The sequence below is a fragment of the Hemicordylus capensis genome, chromosome 1, assembly GCF_027244095.1.
Source record: "Hemicordylus capensis ecotype Gifberg chromosome 1, rHemCap1.1.pri, whole genome shotgun sequence".
NCBI lineage: Eukaryota > Metazoa > Chordata > Lepidosauria > Squamata > Cordylidae > Hemicordylus > Hemicordylus capensis.
This window is the reverse complement of record NC_069657.1, coordinates 367,399,680-367,420,988: the sequence shown is the minus strand read 5'-3', so window position 1 is coordinate 367,420,988 and position 21,309 is coordinate 367,399,680. Positions and strand designations below refer to the sequence as shown.

Sequence of the window (21,309 nt, the reverse complement as noted above, 5' to 3'; positions counted from 1 at the left end):
AGAGAGACAGAAAAGACGGGATAGAAAGCTAGCGCCCGTTATCATAACGGGCTTAAAAATACTAGTACTGATATAAAATGACATCTACATGACATCAGAAATTCTCATGTCATGGAGATCACAGTTCTCCTAGAATTATGTATCAAGTTTCAGTTGGAGATTGTTGACGCTGAGAACATTTCCTAGAGCTTTTTGGGTTCTAGGTTAAAGCAGAAGACTCCAATTGGGGATCAACTTAACTTGGTTTTTGAGCCTGGGCTTAAGGATGCCACCTGTTGAAAACCTAGGCAGGAGTGGGGGGAGTGAAAGTCTGCGAGACAGGATCTAGGCAGGACAGTGCTTGTACCCTTAGCTCACATGAGGGTGCTAGGCTCAGGAGTAGTTTACTCTGGAACAAAGAACCCAAGATTGGAAAAAGGCACTCCTAAGGCTTGAAAGACATAGGAGACATGCAACCCAGACTAGAAAGCCAAATGCCCTGATTGTGACTCTCTAGTTGTGTTCGGCCTGAGAATTAATCCCAAATCCAAAGACTAGTTGGCCTAGGAATTCTCAGGCAAAGTTACAGCACAGGACATGTGGACCTCATCTAGTACATGCCTTTTGCTTGATTTTTACCAGTAAATCTCAGGGTGTGTATGCTTTAATTTAATAAATTGAATCTCCTAGGATAACAACCTTATATCCTAGGATCTATTTTCACAAGGAAAGTATGCAAGCTCTTGTTCGATAAAGGGACTTCTTATGTTCCTATTTTTTTTTTCAGCTGTAAGTTATGAAAGAAAGCCATTAGGTAGCCAGAGGAAACTGGCTGTTATCCAAAGCTTAGCTATCATCAGACAGTACTGCAAAGATTTCTCGGCCAAAATCCTGCTGTAGGAATCAGAAGGTGTGATTAGCAGCTATCCAAATGAAGAATGGAAGCTCAGGTATGTTGGTGAGGATAAAATATAGCTGTTGGGAATACTACTAAATATATACAAGCTGCTCAATGAGAGGAAAAACAACAAGATAATACAAGATTCTCCAGTTTGCAAAAAATTTAATAAGCAACACCTGGACAACTCTTACAATTCCAAATCATCAAGGAAAATAGGGCAACTGACCCATCTCAATCATGTAGACAGTCAAAAGTTTGGATAAATCACATTATTTAAAGGGAAACCATATAATGCTTTCTAGGTATCTTCCGCACAATCTATTACACAGGGCACATTACAGGAGAGGCAGGTCAGGGCAAGGTTTATAATTACAATGAAAACCTAGGTCTGGATGACATCAAAAAAACTCTCATGATTTTCAAAAGGCCATTTAAAAATACTGTAGGTATAGTGCAGTCATCAGAGAAGTGTACCATATTCTCCACAGGACTGAGAATATCATGCAGGTTTTGCATGGTTAGGAAACCCATACACCTAATTACCAACCCCTTGTTAAAATTGCAAAAACAAAAACAACAAACAAAAAAACACCCAAACCCCCCCTAAGGGAGAAAAAATATCTCTGAACTAAAATGTAAAAAGGATAGTAATAAATTCAGAAACAATGTCCAAAGTTACAGTACCAAAGTAATGCATTTATAAACAAATGCAACATTAAAACACCCCTTTCCAGTAAAGACTACAGTGCCTTTTCAACCAAATGTATCCCCATGCAAGTCCACAATACAAAAAATAGTATCTATAACAAACAGCAAGATCTTAAAACTCGCCCCCACTAAAGAACAGGAGAGGAAAAGACACACATACTGATAGGAAGAACAGAACAGAAGGTCAAATGGAAACGAGAGGTGGGAGAAGAGAGACCGACTTACAGGTCTGAATAGCAACTTGAAAAGAAAACAGTGGGAATTATGACAGGAGCTCACTGAACACTGTTTTAGCAAAACACTGGAAATACAAGGACCTTCTACTATTTCTTGCAGGTTTGTCCATTTTATCTTAACACACTACTTGAAGGCCCCCTGAGACAACCATTGATAAGACAGAGCAAACGTTCAACAAGTGAAGACCTTCCTAACTCTCCAAAATGCCTCTGTCAGGTGACAATGTTTTAAATTTTATGCATTGGTTCCAAAAAGCCTAAACAGGAATCAGACTGTATTGCACTCATGCCCTCAAATTTGGAACTGGTGCAAAACAACAGGGCTTCAATAGACTCACATGTTTGAATGCAATTTGAAAATGTGCTTGAGTAACCCAGTTCTTCCAATGGTGTTATGAAAATGGTTACTTTCTCTTAAGGAACAGAACGCCCAACTTATCATGTCCCAGCATCTTTGTTGACGAGAAGTGTGGACAGAATGATTTGACCAACTACTGAGTATGACTATATTGCCCTGCTAGAAGTTACATCACCATAAGGCATCAGTACAAGTTCCAGTGGCACATATGCACAAAGGTATTGGAAGGAGATATAGCCCTATTCGCTCTTCAGCACACTCAAATCTATAAGCCACTGCCAGACATTCAGCTTGTACAGTATAAAGAACAGTTGCAATATATTACTTCTCCAATTTGTATCTTTTCAGATGTAGGTGAGGGCAATTTCACACGACTGTTTCAGGAGAGCACCCGAGATGTTAACTGTGAATGGGACAAACACATTTGCAAACACATATATCATACCAGTATGCTCAGAAGTGCACCTAAATAATTTTGGAGCCTGTACCTAAAGGCCTTTGGAGGCCTCCCTACCCTGAAAATTAAGCATCATCATGCTTGGACGGGCGACCACACCACCTGGGACAGACTAAAGAGGATTGGGGGGGGCAGGGGCTGTGGAGGCCCTGGACTTTGGCCCCGAAGTCCAGGGGTAAGAGCACCTCTGAGTATGCTTGTCAGGGAGTCTTGACTGGCAGCAGTTCCTTGGTGGCAAACTTGGGTTTGCCTGCATATAATGTGTGAAACAGGGAGAAAATGGCTAGATGCAAACCTTTATAATGTCAGAAAGCTCCGGTCCAAACCTGCCATATGTAATCAGAAAAGCTTCTTAAGACTTGTTTACTATCTATATGCCAGACTTAGGACTGCTTATTCTGCTACTGCAAAGATGTAATCAAGTCTTGTAGCATTTTCGCTCTACTTCCATATACAGGTTTTAAAGATGCTAGTAGGAAATGTAACACTGACATTGGCCTTAAGATGTATCCCACTCACACAAGATACTGCACTTTGCTCCCTGGAAGCCAGGACTAGCCAACTAGCTGAGATCATTCCCCTGCAGAACAGCCTAATAAGATACTAATGGCTCTCCAAGACACCAAAAGGCACTGGGATCTCGTAGACCCCTGAGTTCAATGAAATTCTTTAGAGATATAGGGGACAAGGGAAGGAACCGAGCTTGTTCAAATGTACTGCAGAGCTGGAGCCTAAGATTGCAGAGTTTAATAGGAAACATGGCCTTACTGATGCCATATTCTATCCTCGTACTTGATTAGTTTGCCTTGCCTTCTGTTTCACGAGCACAACAAAAACAATCCACATCACCAATACACTTGACTTTTCTGTACATCTTCCAAGACTTCCCTTCAAATGAAAAGCTTAATGTTTGGCCTGAATCCTGCATTCCTAGGGGTTCACATAAAGAATAATTTCAAGTTTAGGAAGGCAAAACATAAATTAACTTAAACAAGATTGACTTTTAAGACAATTTATTAGGAGAGTTTTCACAAACATGTATTACAAACATTAACTGGGGGAGCGAGAGGACAACAGAGCTTATTTCTCTCCAATAAGTTGCCGTCTGAAGTCCTTTTTCTCCACATGCAATGACCTGGGCAAACCGATACTAATGATTCAGATTGCTCTTATGCTGCTGGGCTCTATGCTTAACTTCCTTCATTTGTAGACCGTTTTGCAGAAACAGGAACTTTAAAAAGAACCAACAGAACAAATTTTGGTGTTGGTTTTAATTACTGCTGCATTTGTGTTTCCCATTGTATGTTTCCAGACACTGTATTGGCCCATAGTTAAGATGTGGACTACTGCCCCTTGGGTTTTATTCTGTGATATTTCAGATGAAATGTTGAGAATGTTTCTAGGATGAATGCATGTAGTTCTGCTAAATGCCACCAGTCACATAACCAACTCACAGTACAGACACAGCTGTTTCAAATGAGCTTGAATTTAAAAACTCAATTCCATATCATAAATCAGGACTAACTCTATTGCCTCAGAATAAATTGTATCCAATTAAGGAATATCCATGACCAGAATTCTCTTATCTGTTTCTTAATCTAATTAGCCTTTCCCCAGCACTACTGATTCTCAAACTAGTTTTTATCTTTGGTTGCAGATGCAGCCTCAGAATATGCATGGTGACCAAAGTTCTGGCCACAGTGCATTCATGAATGGTTTTATGTAAGGCAGCAATTAGGAAACCACTGAGGGGGCACTTGCCCTCATCTTGTCAGCAGCATGTTCAGTAATGGGAGGAGGACAAAGGGTCCCATCCAAGTGGATGTTTTGACTGCAACCTCTCATCTTCTTCCGTATACACCAAAGGAAAGCATGTACTCCCCTGCAGGGTTTCTTCTCCCAATGTTTTTCTCGATTGCAGCCTCTTCTCCTGTCCCCTATTATTCAGATGCACAGGAAGGAGCTTAGTGTCTGCCTTTGAGCAACCATGACCATACCACCACATGCATGGAGAATGCAATTTCTTTTGCTCTTACATAAAGCTGTGGAATAGTCTATATTCTAAAAAGGGAAAGTTGCTGAAGAAAGCAGAGAGGATAGTTGAATGCTGTGTTACTTAGGCTGCTAGTTGACTAGAGAAAGAAGGTGACAATTAACAGAAGTCCAGGGAAACTGTCATCATCTTTCCCACTGCTGCCCTTGCAGTGATAGTTCTCATCTCAGTCCACTCATGATTTACCCCTAGACACTGATGGCAGTGGCAAAATGCTAACATCTTCCATTCCCTCCCTCCTTCCTCCATTCATACTGGAGGCTCCCAGGCCTGCCAGCCTCTCCTCCCTTATCTTGCCTGACTGACTGCAGGAAATGGGCTATAGGGAAAAGCTTCACAGAAGGTCAAGAGACAGGAGAGTGCTGCAGGATGGCTGGAGAGACAGGAGCTGGGAAGACAGGAGGGCAGAGGGTCCATGAAGAAAGGGGGAATGGGTCGGGGCCAAGGAAAAAGGAGGAGGGTTGTGGAAAACATCACACAGGGCCTAGAGAAAGAACAGTATCAGCAGGCAGGAATTCTGAGATGAAGAGAGAGGATTTCTATCTATTGAACCAGTATCAGTTAGCTTTGCAACTGCAGGGAGAGAGAGAGAGAGTTTTGAGGGTAGTCGCAATTAAAAAAAAAATCTCATTAGCTACCTAAAAGGGGAAAAAATATTTCCAAACCTTAAAAAAAAAAAGCATTGTAACTAAATCGGGGTTAAAAAAAAAACCAAACAAACAAAAAAAAAAAACACACCCAGAAGCCTAGAATACTTTCTTGCAGTGTCCTGCAGCAAAACATGTTGCCAGCAAGCAACTACAAAAATGCCTTTTCCATATAAATAAGAATGTATCAATTCTTTGTACACAATAATAAATGCAGCCCAATGTCACTTATTACATTATACATAACAAACAATACACCTGTTGAACACAACAGGAAATCAGCACTAAAGGATCCTTTAGAATAACTTCAAAAACTCTCTTAAAATTAAACCCTTTGGCTGGTAACATAAGTTACCCAACTTTAAAAAACAACAACCCTTGTTTAAAAATCATACAGAACTGTTAGAAACCACATATAAAACAATTTGATTTTTCAGAACTAGGATTACACCTTGTATTATTATTGGACCTTCTGCACCTTCACCAGTATCCTAACATACAGAAAGTGAGCAGGTGATGATTTTTCTTTCAGGGAGATATTTGCCTGCATCCTACAAACCATAAGCAGAGTTCTCCTCATGGAACAGAGCTTTCTCACTTCCTCCTTTCTGCTGTAACCACCTCCTCCCACAAGCCACATCTAGGGACAGGGCTCCCTCTGGAACAGCAGTGGATGTGGTATGAGCAATTGAGCAGGGCTGCAGTTGGGAGCGGAAAACTGGTGGAAATTAGGGACTTCCTCTTGCATGAACAGAAGTGCCTTCCCTTAAACAAGGGCACCATTGACTCAAAGCTATTGGAATCATTTTGTGCAGACAACAGGTGGAAGTGTAACGGGGTGAAGGAAGGGAAAGCTAATAAATACTAAGCTAATCTATCTTTTAACTGTGGAAGGGAGGACTAGTTTATTCATAAGCAACGGGCACTAGACAGACTTAGGTGCTTTGTACCAGTTCTTCAGGGGAAGAGTATTAAGTTGCATTTGATGAGTGAGCACAAGAAACACACTGGTTTCTCCCCAAATGTGCATGTATCGGGAAGCACTGCTATACGAAACACAAAGCTTCAAGTGGGGCAGGAATTATCAACAGTTTATAGTTGTTAGGGCTGTATGTTGTGATTCCGTGATCATGGTAGAAGTACAGAGTTTGTATTGGGTATGAATTTAGCATGCTGAGTATTGCAGCTTTTACTTGCTTGTTTGTACTTTAGAAACATGAGTTTTTAGTCTTTCAGCCTGTGAAAATGGGCTTGAAAGTGTGAGAATAATGCTTGATGAATTTTCAGAAGCTAGAGGCAGGGGTAAGAGATCAGTAGGTTGCAGAAAGGGCTTTTGTGCCCTACTCAGTTCTTTGGCCCTCACTCCACCCCACAACATTAACAGAAGAATTGTGTGTGAACCAGATGTATGAACATATGGTTAGCTACGCTGAATTCAGAGTTTTCTGTGGTACAGAATTTGAGATATCTTGGCACAAAATTTGGATTATTTTAGAGCACACAACTGTTTTATCCTTCTCCTAGAGAAACAATTTGCTAACACACCTTCTGTGCAGAACAACAGAATGAAGACAACTTGCTAAGAATTTCCTGCTTGACCCAATTACTTTTTTTTAAAAAAGCATTCATTTTACCTGCTTGGGTCCTCCCACCCTCTTTCCTTTCTAAGTAAATATGTTTGTGGTGGATTTTTGGAAAATAAGTAATACTGAACAAGGAGGGAGTCACCATCACAGTCTCCACACCAATTTACACATTTCTATATCAACATTTACCAGGAAACTACAGTTAAAACTTTGCTACCTGATGTGAAAATCACTTTCATAAAATATATTTTGGTTTGCATACATTTACTGGTGAAAATTTCCAGCTCAAATCCAGGAAAATATAGGAGCATAATACAGGCCAACAGATTCACACTCTCTCTTAAAATCAACTCTTTTAAATTACATGCCACGGCACTGACATATAATTGGAGTCCATCAGGTAGAAACAGTCGCTCTTAGTATGCAAAGTTGATTAAAGAAACCATTATGTTCTCTATTACTTCTGGCTTTCAATCCAGTTTCTGGAGCATTGCCCATTCCAATTTACAGCCAGAGACGACATGCTTTGACTGTAGGACAGGGTAAAGAAACGTACTTCCCAACTCTTCTTTTTTCCTTTTCAGCAGGGTACCCATAGACAGGTGGACTTAAACTGGGAACTTTCTAGCCTCTACATTAACACCCATGATGGTGAGCCACTCCAGGCTTGCAGAACAGATGGAGAAGAGCAAGTATTCTCTTTCCTGGGCTCCTCTCCCAACAACCCACTGATCCTCCCTAACCTAGACTGGCTAGAAATACTTCTAGGTCAGGTCTAGGCCTTTGATTGGGTACAGCAAACTTTGGCCATGCCTGGCTCCCTTTATTCTGAGCTATATTTGCCTCTAGCCTGCCCTCCCTCTTGTCACTTCTCTGCATCCAGCCCTCTCAGACTGTTTCAGCACTGATTCCCTCCAGTATAAATGATTTAAGTCAACACACATATATCTGCATGACTCATCCTTCCCTTCTCTCCCCACCCTCTATTCTTCACTCTTCTGCTATGGAATTCCTAACCCAGATCACAGTACACAAGGAAATAAAACAAAATCAACTTTTTAAACTTTTACAAACCATCCCAAAAAGGTAAAAATGAACAAACTCTGGATTATCTCTTCAACACTCTGTCTGTGGTGAATCTATTCACAAATCCAGCCTGCTAGTCCTCCAAGCAAATTGCTCCCAGAACTTCCTAGCAGTGTTGGCTTTTAAAATTTTTTTAACTGGCCTTGCTCCTCTGCCATTAACCACAGCCTGGCATACAGAAATTAAGCAGGCAGAGCTCTTAATGACATGCAGTAATATGGCAAGAAAAACTTCTACCTGCTAATTTTTCACTTATTGCACATCTGCTAAAGGCACAAGAGCAGGGTCAGTTAAAAAAAAATGGCAACCTTGCTCACTGGTAACAATGGCCCTTATATCAGGGCTTGAGTTCATCCAGAAATCCAGTTCCAGTGAGGCTGCCTATGAGAAACCATTGATACAGGAAATTCCTGATTGAGACAGGAAATACTTCCGCTGATGCCCCATCCTTCCCAATTAGAACTATAGTGTTGTGGAACTCAGACTAATCACTGGGTGTGTTCATACTTATTCCACTGAAAACATCAGAAGTGAGGAGCAGCAGATGTAACTTTTTCCTAAGTGCCACATCAGGTCGTATCTATCTACCCCACAAATTTGTACCAAAACTAGTACAAGTATTATAAGTCAACACTTGTATATCTGCATTCCTCATCATTCCCTTCTCTTCCTGCGTCCCATTCTCCACTCTTCTGGTACAGAACTCGTAACCTAGGTCACAGTACACAGAGAAAGAAAACAAAACTAACCTTTTCAACTTTTGCAAACCACCCCAAAAGTAAATTTCATTTCTTTCTTCTGAACAACATTTTAGAAACTGAGTATGGACTTCTGAAAAATCTCCATGTTGCCTACAGTGCTCAGTTATCAGAAAAGAAACATGTGTCTTCAAGTATATTATAGCATTTTCTTTCTTTCTTTCTTTGCTTTTTTAGGGTTACTATTGATATAATAGTCCAAAGTGGTCCGAGAGGTGGGGGTGGGGAGAGATACGTTCCCTGCTTCAAAAAGAACAGCATGATATAAGGCAGTCTATAAAAGAAACAAAGAAAAAGAAGGGCAGTCTTTTAAAATCCCCCTATTGGCTTACATCAGCTTTTTTTTTTTTTGCAGCAAACACAGAAGAACCATCACAACAAGCCAAAAGCCACATTTCCCAACATAACACTGAATAGCTCTCATCCTTTGCTTGCTCTGAAAACCAGCACAATGTTGATTCAAAGAAAAGAAAACCCAAACCAAAAAGCTCCGCCCCCCACCCCCAATAACGTTTAAAGTTGATGCCCTCTTTCAGGCAATCAGAGACATTTTTCAGTTGCGCTTCTTCACTCTCAGCATTGTTTGCACATCTCTACCAGGCCTCCCTGACACTTCCTGGGTTGTCCCTTATGCAGAAAGACTTATTAAGTTTTCCTCTCTTCATGCTTGTTCTCCTTTCATTTGAGGCGTTGAGTCACATTAGCCAGAGCTACCGCAAAGGCCTGCACCGCTGAAAATGGATATTGAAAGTCCAAAATGTAAGCATTGCCATCAATTCTCCCAAACTGCATGACCTGAAGGACAAAGTAGTGGAAGGAGAATAAGAAAACAAGTGGGTAAAAATAAGTGATAAACAAGAATTCAGACAGCTTTTAAACAGAAAGTGGCCTATTAACAGAGGAGTTCACAACTCTCTTGCTCATACTGATTACATTTCACTTTGCTATAGGCTTCCACGAGAATTGTTCAGAATAAGGATCTTTTCAAAAACCAACCCACATGCAGAAGGACTGAATCAAAGAGAGTATGCTGGGGAGGCCATATCAGCACAATATCCAAGCAGTTCAGCTAATTCAAGTGAATGAGCTCTCACTCATTTTTGTTGTTTCTGGGCTACCTGGATGTAACATGATTGCAAAAATGACTGATGAGTATCACAGCTCAAGTCTATAGTGACTTGACTTCTCAGCCTTCCGATGGCTAGTAGGGAACTGGAAAATCACACAACAAAGCAGAGGCGAGAATTTTGTTTTCCAAAAAGGTTCCTGGAATTTAGCCAATTGCTGAGGGGACTTGCAGGCTGCCATCATTGTGGGGGCCAACAGCGGCGGAGCGAGCGGCCCGGAGAAGCGGGTCACGGCAGCGCGCCTGATAATCATCCTCCTAGCGCCCGTTAATGTAACGGGCTTCATGACTAGTCTTTAATATAATACATACTATATATTTTATTATTATTATTATTTTTACATTTTATATCCCACTCTTCCTCCAAGGAGCCCAGAGCGGTGTACTACATACTTAAGTTTCTCCTCACAACAACCCTGTGAAGTAGGTTAGGCTGAGAGAGAAGTGACTGGCCCAGAGTCACTCAGCAAGTATCATGGCTGAATGGGGATTTGAACTTGGGTCTCCCCGGTCCTAGTCCAGCACTCTAACCACTACACCACGCTGGCTCTATTATTACATTATACCACCATATTATATTACATTATTATATTCTTATAATAATAATATAATTATTATATATTATATTATTGTATGTATATAATAATAATAATATATTATTATTGTTGTTGTTGTTGTTGTATATTATATTATAATATGTATTATATTACATTATACCACCATGTGTATTATATATTCAAGGCTATTATAAAGTCCTGATTAAATCTGGGTTCTGGAGTTTAGGAAAATCCTTGGGTTTTAAACAGGGTTAACAAGAATCAAATGTAACAAGATAAAACTCTGCAGAAGGCGAAGGGGAATTATGCACATGAAAAGCGGGGCAGGAAGGAAAGCCACTTTCTTGTGGCCCACTACCAATCTCTAAAACATAGGTAGCATGGTGTTTGTACAAATTTAAGTATAGGAAAACATCTGTATTGTTTGAAAGAAGTCACATCAGACTGTATTTAATACATATGTCAAGCCCTAACATAAGAAAGAGCCTTGAATGTCCTACTTGCTGTCCTACCTGTCTCCCTTCCAGCTCAATCTGGAAGTTTTTTGCAGATTCTTGGGTCACTCGCCCTCCAAAGTCCAACTGATAGACTTGGGTTGCCTCATTCCACAAGGGCTGCTTGTTGGCCATTACATACACAAAGCCCTGGCTTCCCAGCCGTCCGTCCTCCTTTTCGTTTGCTTTCCGGCACTTAAATTCATCCAGTTCACTGGCAGTCCTCAAGTTCCTTTTGGTTTTCCACCCCTTTTTACTGCCCTGGCTCTGATTCATCAGTTCATCCCCACTAATAAACAGTTCAGGCTCACTTTCTGAACTGTCCTGAAATTCGTTAATCTTGTTCAGCTTTTTTGACTTCAGCTGGTCCTTCTGACTTTTGACCTTCTTCTTCTCCCTGCCCAGTCTAGGGCTGGAGATCAGCGAGTTGAAGTCGGTCAGCGTTGTCCTCGCCTCCTTTTTGACCTTTCCCTCTGTGATAGCCTGCATGTTTCCTTCATCTGCTCGGCTATCCAGCCGCTTCCGATTCTTCTTCCCAAACTTGTCTGTCCGTTGAGGAACAGGGCTTTCTGTCAGGGAGAGTACTTCTTGGAAGTTGTCCGCTGTCTCTGCCATCGCATCTGTACCCACGTGACCTTGAGGCTCTGCTTGTGGTGGAGACATAACAGGTTTCTCCACCACTAGTAGTGACTTGGGGGGCAGAGTGCCTTGAGCACTTTGCACAGCAGGTGGGCATGTGCTGTAGGAATTCCATGGGTGCAAGGCCATTGGTGGCAGCTGTAAACTCGAGCAAGTGCTATTTCCAGGGTACATGGGGGGCAAGGGGCAATAAGAGAGGTTAGAGGGATAACCTGGCTGAAGCACAACTGTTGGTTCCTGTTGTGCAATCTGGGGTGGGGCCAGAGCTTCTTTGGGAGAACAGGGGACCTGCATTCCTTGAAGAGGAGTAGGTGGAGGAGGAGGAACACTGTAGCTCCCTACATATGGGGCTCCAACTCCGTAACTCATCTGGAAGGTGGTAGTGGGACTGGTTGGAGATTTGGGGGAAACAAATGGTGCTCGGGATATATCCAGATGCTGAGCTTGACCAATTACTAGAGGGGCAGGTTTAACAGGGTTAGGTAAAGTACTCGGAGCTGTCCTTTCCTGAGGAACCCATATTTCCTCACTCACCATCGGTTCCCACTGGTAGGGGGGTGGTCTTTTTACACCAATGCCAGGCTCTGCCATGGCTATAGGGACATGGCGCATTGATTTCTCCACTGGGCAGTGCTGAGAGAGAGCCTCGTCCTCCATGAAGGCAGAGTTTACATAATCTGTCCGTTCACGAGAGCTGTCAGGTGGGCTCAGCAAGTTGTAAGAGGACTGTGAGGCCAAAGGTGAAGTACTGACCGAATGTGCGATAACAGAGCTGTGCTGAGAGCTGCTCCCCATTGTTACATCTGGCCTCATGCTGCTGATGCCAGAAGTGCTGCTGTTAGTGTTGGCACTATTGATGTTCCCACATCCACTGTTAGTGTTGCTGCTGCCACCATTGCTGCTGCACTGACTGCAGGTGTATAGTGCTGTCGGCACCCTTGGCTGGTACTGGGCGGCCACAACGTTGCTCTTTAGTTTTGGCGGAAGCTGCAGAGTGGCTCTCTGGCTGTCGACCAGCTGAGCCATTTTCAGTGCTGCCTCTCTGCTATTCCTCCGCAGAGTGGCATGGATGATGCTATTGTCCAGCCTCTGCGTGAGGCCACGGCCCTGAGAGAGCTGGGCTGCAATCTCTGGGTATGGCGGTGGATCCCCAGTTGGAATGGAGTAGCGTGGAACCGTGAGCCTGTTCAGGGTAGCACTGGTACAGGGCTGCTGAATCTTCTTCTCTGATGAAGTGATCCTTAAGGTAGCAGAGCTGCCAGGACCCGGCAAAGTGTATGTGTTCTGGGTACACAGCATCCGCGTCCGAGGTCGGCATACCTCCTCAACATTCCCGCTGCTGTCAAAGGTGGTTATTCTCTCATAGCCAAGAGGAGTCTGATAATGCCCTGCTGAATAAAGGGGGAAATCACCCTTTTTCAAACAGAGGTCCAAGGGAGGTTGCGGAGGGACAGGTGGAGGAGGAGGAGCTGTGGTAGGAGCTGCTGGTATGGTTCCAGGGTATGGAGGAGGAGGGTTCATTTTGTTCATCTGAATTTCTTGGGCAGTGCTGAAGACAGCTGCTTCTCCTTCAGCTAGCTGTGGAACTGGACGTAACATTTTAGCTTTTTGTAGGTGGTCATGGTCTCGGTCTCCATCTCTGTGGTCCACAACTGCCATCTGGATAGCACCCTGAGGTGGCAGGGATAACTGAGGGGGCGCCTGGATGATGCGCCCCATTTCTACTCCGCCAAATATCACCTGGCCTGGGTTGGAGTACCTGCTTGGGATTGGGTAGTGGACTGCATTATCTGTCACATGATCTGCCGCTGCCACAGCTGTTGTCTGATTGGCAAGGACGTCCAACTGCACATTCTGATTGGCCAGCAATGACTGAACCAACCCAATGCTCTGAGTTGGTGACATTGCTTGTGCTGAACTGTGAATAGGCGCAATCGGGATGTTTACAGTGCAAGGTGGGTTGTTCTCAGGAACTCCAGAAGCTCCAGTCACTATGACAAAAACAACAACAACAACACACATATCATATAGCATTAACAACTTCCTGCACAAGAGACATATTAGATTAATTCCTTGTTATAGGAGACATTTGTTTGATTATTTGTTAATCCACCATTTGGGCAAATGTTGCTTATTTGGCTTTTGAACCTGCTCTGTTACTCTGAACCAGGGTACACATGCAAGTGATCCCTATTACCTTACTGATTGCTATTATTTCCATCTTGCATAAAGTCACCCTTAGTCAGCTTTCAAATTTCTAAATGAAGTAATATTGAAACCTAATGATTTAGTTCTCAATTCTGAAAATGCCCTTTAAGCTCTCAAGAAGTCCAAAGCAAGTGCCTGCATTCCATTCACAATTGATCACTTTTAAGTGGGTCAATTAAGATGCAGAGGTGCACCTAGGTAATTTTGGAGCTTTGACCTAAAGGCCTTTAAAGGCCCCCCGCTCCCCTGCAAATTAAGCATCATCATGCTCGGCTGGGTGACCACACCACCTGGGACAGAGTAAAGAGAATTTGGGGGGGCCCAGGGACTGTAGAGGCCCTGGACTTCAGCCCAGAAGTCCAGGAGTAAGAGCGCCTCTCTTAAGATGTCATCTGCTAAACCTAAATTGCATGTGTTTTTCTAAAGAAACAGATTAATTATGAATTGCCAGGGCTTCTAGGCCATGTTATGCTCCCAGTGACTTCACTGAAAAAGTGTCATGAAGCCTAGAATCCTCACTGTAGTATGCACTCTTTGCCAGGGAAACGACTTGATTATCAAGCCAGAGGTTGCCGGTTCGAATCCCAGCTGGTATGTTTCCCAGACTATGGGAAACACCTATATTGTGCAGCAGCGATATATGAAGATGCTGAAAGGCATCATCTCATACTACATGGTATTCTACCAAAGACAACCACAGGGCTCTATGGTTGCCCGGAGTCAACACCACCTCGACAGCACACTTTATCTTTACCTCCTTGTCTCCCTCCAACTTTACATTCCTGATAGCAAGGGTTCCCAGCCTTGGATCCCCAGATGTTGCTGGTCTACAATTCCAATCAGGCCTTTGGCCATTCTGGCTGTGTATGATGGGAGTTTATTTATTTAATTTAAAATATTTATACTCCGTTACACTACTGCTTGGGGCAGCTCAAAACATTTATGAAATTTAAAATCAGACAAATAATTAACCAAATTAAGCTAAACAAATTAAAATCCAAGCTAAAACCACAGTTGTAGTCCAACAACATCTGGGGACCCCTGTCTTACAGAAACCATGAGAGCAGTGCAGGAACTCCCATCCAGGTCAGGAAGGCATCAGGATTCAGGAAGGCTGCAGTGCACACAAGGGGCATCCAAGAAAGCCAAAGATCATGGATACTACAAATCCCAAAATCCCTAGCTGTCTTGGATGTATCTTGCATACCCAGTATTGCCCAAGGCCTTCTGGAAACATGTGCCTCTCCTATCCTGGATGTGCTTTTCACCACCTGGAAATGGAAGGCCCTTTCCATCCCCACTGGTAAGATACACAAAGTGTGTGTGAGGGTGGGCGGATGGATGGTGGGGAAGGTCCATTCAGTTGGGAAGTGTGCAGACTTCAGGAAAACCTCTAGGTCCCAGAAGGCACCTGATGACACTGGTGGGAGCATCTCAAGGTCCAGCGGCCTTTTTGGATCATTTGAGTCCTTTTTCAGGGTTCATAGTCTTGTCACAGATTCCTTGTCACAGATCCCTCCCCCTAAAAAGAACAGACTCCAGAATTGTCACATTACTACCCCAAACATCTCTCTCTAATGAAATATTGGTACTTTGGGCTTTTTATTACAAGTAAGAATAATCAAACTTCTCATATCCCATAGGACTACAGACACTCAGTTACAGAAAACCTCACCTGGCAAATCATCTTCGTCTTCGCTAAAAACATTAGGGTTGAAGACAGGCAAGTTTATATAGTCCATGGAAATCTTCCGCACTTCTGGAAGATATATGGTCATTTGCCGGGGTTGGAGATGCAGCAAGCTGGTTTTATATATAACTATGAAAAGAAAATGGAAGGAAGAACATATTTGTAATACAGAAAAGATAAAAGGAAGACCCAGAATCAGCCAATTAAGGCAGCTTCAAGTATGACAAAATTACTTCATGGAAAGTACTTTCAAAATAGGCAGCAGTGCACAATATTTGGAGGTTTGCATGTGATAATCACATGTAAATATATTTTACAGCACAAAAATATACTTGACAGTCACAAACAAAGCTTCCCAGTGATAATACATGCATAAAACTCGGCTTTCTTTATTGTTTCTACATCACACACACACACACACACACACACACACACACACACACACACGCAGAGTAAAACACAAAGTCTCTTATACAAAATACTTCTCAGAACATCAAGTATCTGACACAAAATTCATATACTCCTTCCACTTTAAAGATGTTTTTAAAATCATCATTGTAGACATTCACATTATGAACATTTCTCACTTGTTCAAATCACGATTTTTTTTATCTAGAAACTTACAAAAGAACCCAAGGCATTATAATTATCCTTCTTCAGTCTGTTAACTTAATGCATGTTGTCAATTTTTCAAGGTTTGCAATATACCAGATTTTCCCCAGTGTTCTATCATGGGAGGCAACCCAAAGGATTTCCATTTAGATGCAATCAAGTCTTGAGCAGCAAGCAATAAATTATTAACTAACAATCAAGAAGAGCAATCACCAATTTCTGTTTGAGCTCCCTAATCACATTACTTTTGGGTCCAAAATTTGTTATACATTTGCTTTTATGGAGTTCCAAAAAATATTGTGGCCAACATTCAGACTAACAAAGCACTAGTACAGTGATGATGCATGATGATTCGGGTGAAGGGTGATTTTTGTCCATCTCCCCTTCGCTCTGAAGTAGACTGTGACTTCTGAAAATATGTCTCTGAGGATCACACAGCCCTCAGGGGCATATTTTCAGGAGTCACAGTCCACTTCAGATGGAAGGAGAAATGGACCAAAATTGCCCCTCCCCGAAATGTGTGAACACTGCAGCATTAGCTGCACCAGCACTTCATTAGTCTGGATATCAGGCAGCATGTTTAAAGAACTCCATTATATATGCTCACATCCGGCCGCTTCCATTCAACATTTTGAAATGTGGAAATTATAGATCCTTTGTAATCTACTAGAGATCAGGTATCACTGGTAGAGCAAATCATTGGTGGTTATATATGCTAAAGTAGCTGTATTAGAATTTCATATTTAAACATCCTGTCACATCTGAAGAAGCCTTTAAGCTAAAGGTGCATGATTTAATTTCATCCCTTAAGCTAAGCAAGTTTGGGCTTGGCCAATATCTGGATTACTTGGAAACTCCATTTATGAGGAAGAACAGGATGCCAGAATGACTTCTGAAAAGCCTGTGGGGTCAATTAAAAGGGCAGCAGGTGCCATTTATCCTTTGGTATATGCCCAAACAAATGTATTTACCAAGTGAGAACACATGCTTTCAGAATGGCAGTGAAATACTCCAGCACAGATGGAATTTCTCCCTGCATGGAATAATTTCTATAATCCTCCCACAACTGGACAAAGTTGCTCTTCCTTATATTATGGTGCAGAGCATAAGGAAGATGGAGGAAGAGCTTCTTTCCCCTCCCTGCAAAAGCCCTTTTCACATCCAGGAAGGTGTGTGTGAGGGCTCGCCCGCCGCCCCCCACCCCGTGTGTTGCAGCCGATGGCAGGCCTCAGGCTCTCTTAGTTACATGCTTGTGAGGAAAAAGGCTGCACAGCATGTGAGTCAGTACCCTCCCACCTGTATTATGGAGTTTTAGAAGAACGGGGGTGGGGGTGGGGTGACAAAAATACTTCATAAGATTGTTCTTAGCTTTTGACAGGGTAGGGAGAGGAAACAGGATTGCTATAATTTCACTTTAAAGATATTTTCTTTCAGATTTGTTTGGCTAATTGATTCTCTTTCCAACTGGACAGATTGTATTGCAATATTTCCCCTAAAGTAGTATGGGTGTGTATTTGGGGGTGGGGTGGGGGCATGTGGGTGCAAATTTACTGTTGAGCCACTTGGGGCACATCTATTGAGAAATGTAAGGCATTGGCCCAGAGAATGGTCTGAAAACATGCAGTCCTACTGCGGAAGTTAAGCTGGTTTGGCCCTGCTTAGATAGAAACCATATGGAAGCTGCTCTGAGGAAGATTCATGTAGTAATAATTAAGAATGAGCCTCATTGAAATCTAAAGGATACTTTTTACATGGGGAAGCTATCCAGAGTGGATTTCTCACTGATTTTTGATATAGTGAAGCAGTCCTATGAATGGTTTGGCATATACCAGGATACGCACATAAAAATATTTACACATAACCACCTTTACACATAGTTGAACTGTTCCAGAGCACTCACAAGATTATTCACCTCACATATACTTGCACAGAGAGTCTTGCAGGAGCTGGCCCTTACTATCAATAAATCTTAATGGCCCACAGGACAGAACAGAATACTGTATATCCTTGATCAGACCTTGCCAGAACATTTTCAGCTATGTCTGCGTAATCATGTAAATAGAAACGTTATCTAAAAACCATTGTTAAAACCCTCACTGTTTTTGTTGTTTGCTCCATATTAGAATGTAGAGGTTTGTTACTATTATTTAAAATCTATACTTGTTTCTGGTCAGCAAGAGATGAAAATGAACAAAAATTAGCTATGGTTCATTTTTACCTGCACCAAGATTAGTTGGTAGGAAAGCTGCCAAACCCACAATTTTGAATTTGGTTCCCCAGATATTTGATGTGACCTGAGCAAGGTAGTTGTGCTGCAGAGGAAAAAACAACAAGCATTTATATCACATTTTACAGTCTCAAACATATCATCTTTGCAATCTTTACAACAGCCCTGTAAGGCTGATTAGTATTATTATTTTCATATTGGAGATGGGAGAACTATTACTAGCTTGCCTCAATCCCTCTAATGAGTTCATGGGAGTGATGGGATTGAATCAGGCTAGAGTCCACAACAAACACTGGATTCTATTCCATTGCTCCACCACATCTCCCACTATTAAGTTCCTCCCACTCCGGTTCTACAAATAATAAAGAACATTTTTAAAATGCTGATGGGCAATTAGATGGTCACGTAGTACCTGAGTTATATCCTCCAAAGGAAACTCTCTACGAGTTAGGTTTGGTGAACCTATGGAGGGCTTCCTTATTGGCAACCTGGGAGATCTTGATATCTCCTGAGCAGCTCGTGACAACTTCGGAGATTTGCGAGCTTCTATATTAATTCTGTATACCAAACAAAAATTACAACGATCAGGCAAGCTCAGACATTTTCTCTTTCTCAATATAATCAAAATGGAATAACAGTAGAATGAAGATAATAAGTTTAGAATTCAAAAGTAGGAGTGTATACCAGCGAACTGAATGCTGGCTCAGCTATCAATTTTCCCCTCCCTAATGCTTCAGCTGGTCCATCTGCTTTTCTCTCTCTCTCTTTCTCTTTTTTTAAATTGCTGCATTCATATATTGATCAGGTTTTTTTGTCGCTTGTTAATTACAAATATAACTTTACGAAGATGTAAAACTGCTCTGGGATATATAAAAATAAAAATCTCCCAGATGTATCAGGACCTTGAGCTGAAGTCATTCTAATGACAGCTTCTGCTGGGGTCGGGCAGCCATGCTGCCCATGTGCCCACACGTTCTGTGCTGCAGTGTGTGGCGCAACACTCCAAGGGTTGGAGGAAAGATGTCCAGCTTCCAGCTATCCCACATTGCACCGTGGTGCATTATGGAAAATCTTGAGGCCAGGTCGCTCCTTCCCCTGGCCAATATGGTCGCAATGGCTGCTGGCAGCCCATGTGCCCATATGACTGGGTGGTGTAGTAGGAGCGTGCAGGTGTGCTTTCCTACCTCACTTTTAGCCCAGGTACAAAACTCTGGCTACCCAGTTGAGGAGTGCTGGGACTGGGCCTCACAACCAGCCCTACCCGGGCTAGCACTTCCCTACCCGGATAGGGCTGGTTGTGAGAACCACCTCACTATTTTCTTTGTGTCTTTTATCTGATGCCCTTATGGTTGCTGATAATAGCTAGAAAATGTATGGGCAGTGTCTGCTGAAATCTCATAAATCATCAAGTGACTGAGCATATTGAAGTGGTCAGGGGGTGGGACCTCATCATCCCGGACAGCTACACTAGTAAGGGATGTGCTCGAAACATGATTTGGCATCCAAATCACAGTACAATCCCTTTAAAACCGAGGACTTACACAGCACCTTTAAACACGGAGGAGAGCAGGTCCATAGCGGCTACTCCTCTGCTTGCCGCCACTTCCGTAATTGTACGATTATGCACCAGCAGGGCAACTCCCAGCTGCCCCTATGTGACGCCGGCACACACATGGACATGGGGGGAGCACAATGATTATGGAAATGGTGGTGAGTGGAGGAAGAGCACGTATGGAGCTGCTCTCCTCTTTGTTAAAGGGGCTGTGTAAGCCCTTGGTTTTAAAGGGATTGTGCTGAAATTCAGATGCCAAATCGCATTTCAAACACATCCTTAACACTGCTTCCTGTCCATACTGTTCATACTATTCATTTGGGCCCAATCACCATAGCCTCCCTCATCCCCTCAGTGTCTGCCAATAATTAGTATGCCAATTATTTGATATGCATATTTTGGAAATATGCAAAGTTTCTTAACTAGCCACAAAGGAGAATTCTACGGGTCTTAGAAATGTTTCACAATGAAAATGACAATTCAGGATGTCCTCCTGGCATAATAAAAATACAAAGGCCTAGAGAAGAAAGATGGAGATTTTTAAAGGGCCAAACTGATTACCTGGGAAGTTTGGGTGATTTGCTAGCTCTAGTGATTTTAGGAGACTTTTTCGCAGCCCAGTCATCACTCAGTTCAATATCGCTGGAATCAGAGCAGTTGCAGCTGTCAATCACAGTGGAAATCAAACTATTTCCATAGATTTCATCTGTCAACACAGGCCACAGGAAAAAAAAGGTGGGGGGGATAGAGAATAGTTTCAGACACCAGATCCCAATTACAACTGTCAATCATTTCTAGGATATTCTACATGCAGCAGTCGAGACATAACTGTAGCAAGGAGCACTGTGTATTCTTTGAAACCAATTCACAAGCAGCAGTAGCCTGAAATCAAGTGAATGGTGCTTAATTATACCCGTTGACAGCAGATATCTCTCCAAAACTGAAAAATGTCTACAGCTAATTAGAAACTCTTTCCTCTCCCATTGGGACACATAATATTCTAAAATACTATAAACTAGAAGGTAAGTGAAGTATGCCTGCTACCTTAAGTCTACTTTAGAATGGCCAATAGGAAGATAAAATAGCATTGCCATTTATTCTTATGCAGATGCACCATTTTTGTAGATTAACAGGACATACATCTCTATATGCCACTTACTGATTTGTTCCAGGCACACGTAGATGTTTCAGTCTGCACACAAAGTTACCCCAGTTTGAATGATTACCACTTTCATTTCAATAGGGAGCTTAATAAAAGGCATACTTCTTTGCACTTGAAGATCAGCACCTTCCTTATATGAAAGGGCTACAGCATTGGGGGCTTTTTATTTTAGGGGAAAAGACAGCTAAGGAGGGACATGAATGAGGCTTATAAAATTAAGCATGATGTGCTTAAAGCGGATAGAGGACGTTCTCTCTCACACACATTAGAACC

At 42.3% G+C, this 21,309-nt stretch overlaps 1 protein-coding gene across 10 annotated transcripts in view; it reads right to left on the bottom strand.

Moving 5' to 3' along the window:
• Positions 1 to 1,022: 1,022 nt before the first annotated feature.
• Positions 1,023 to 21,309, bottom strand: part of TULP4 (TUB like protein 4) — a 179,916-nt gene continuing 159,629 nt past the window's right edge. For all 10 annotated transcript variants that reach the window (XM_053294183.1, XM_053294152.1, XM_053294143.1 and 7 more), the window contains 6 exons: positions 20,436 to 20,580; positions 18,735 to 18,879; positions 18,314 to 18,407; positions 15,469 to 15,612; positions 10,965 to 13,576; positions 1,023 to 9,564 (listed from right to left, as the gene is read on the bottom strand). In XM_053294183.1, coding sequence (XP_053150158.1) covers positions 9,448 to 9,564; positions 10,965 to 13,576; positions 15,469 to 15,612; positions 18,314 to 18,407; positions 18,735 to 18,879; positions 20,436 to 20,580 — 3,257 coding nt within the window. In that variant the 3' untranslated portion in view covers positions 1,023 to 9,447. The remainder of the gene's footprint in view (positions 9,565 to 10,964; positions 13,577 to 15,468; positions 15,613 to 18,313; positions 18,408 to 18,734; positions 18,880 to 20,435; positions 20,581 to 21,309) is intronic.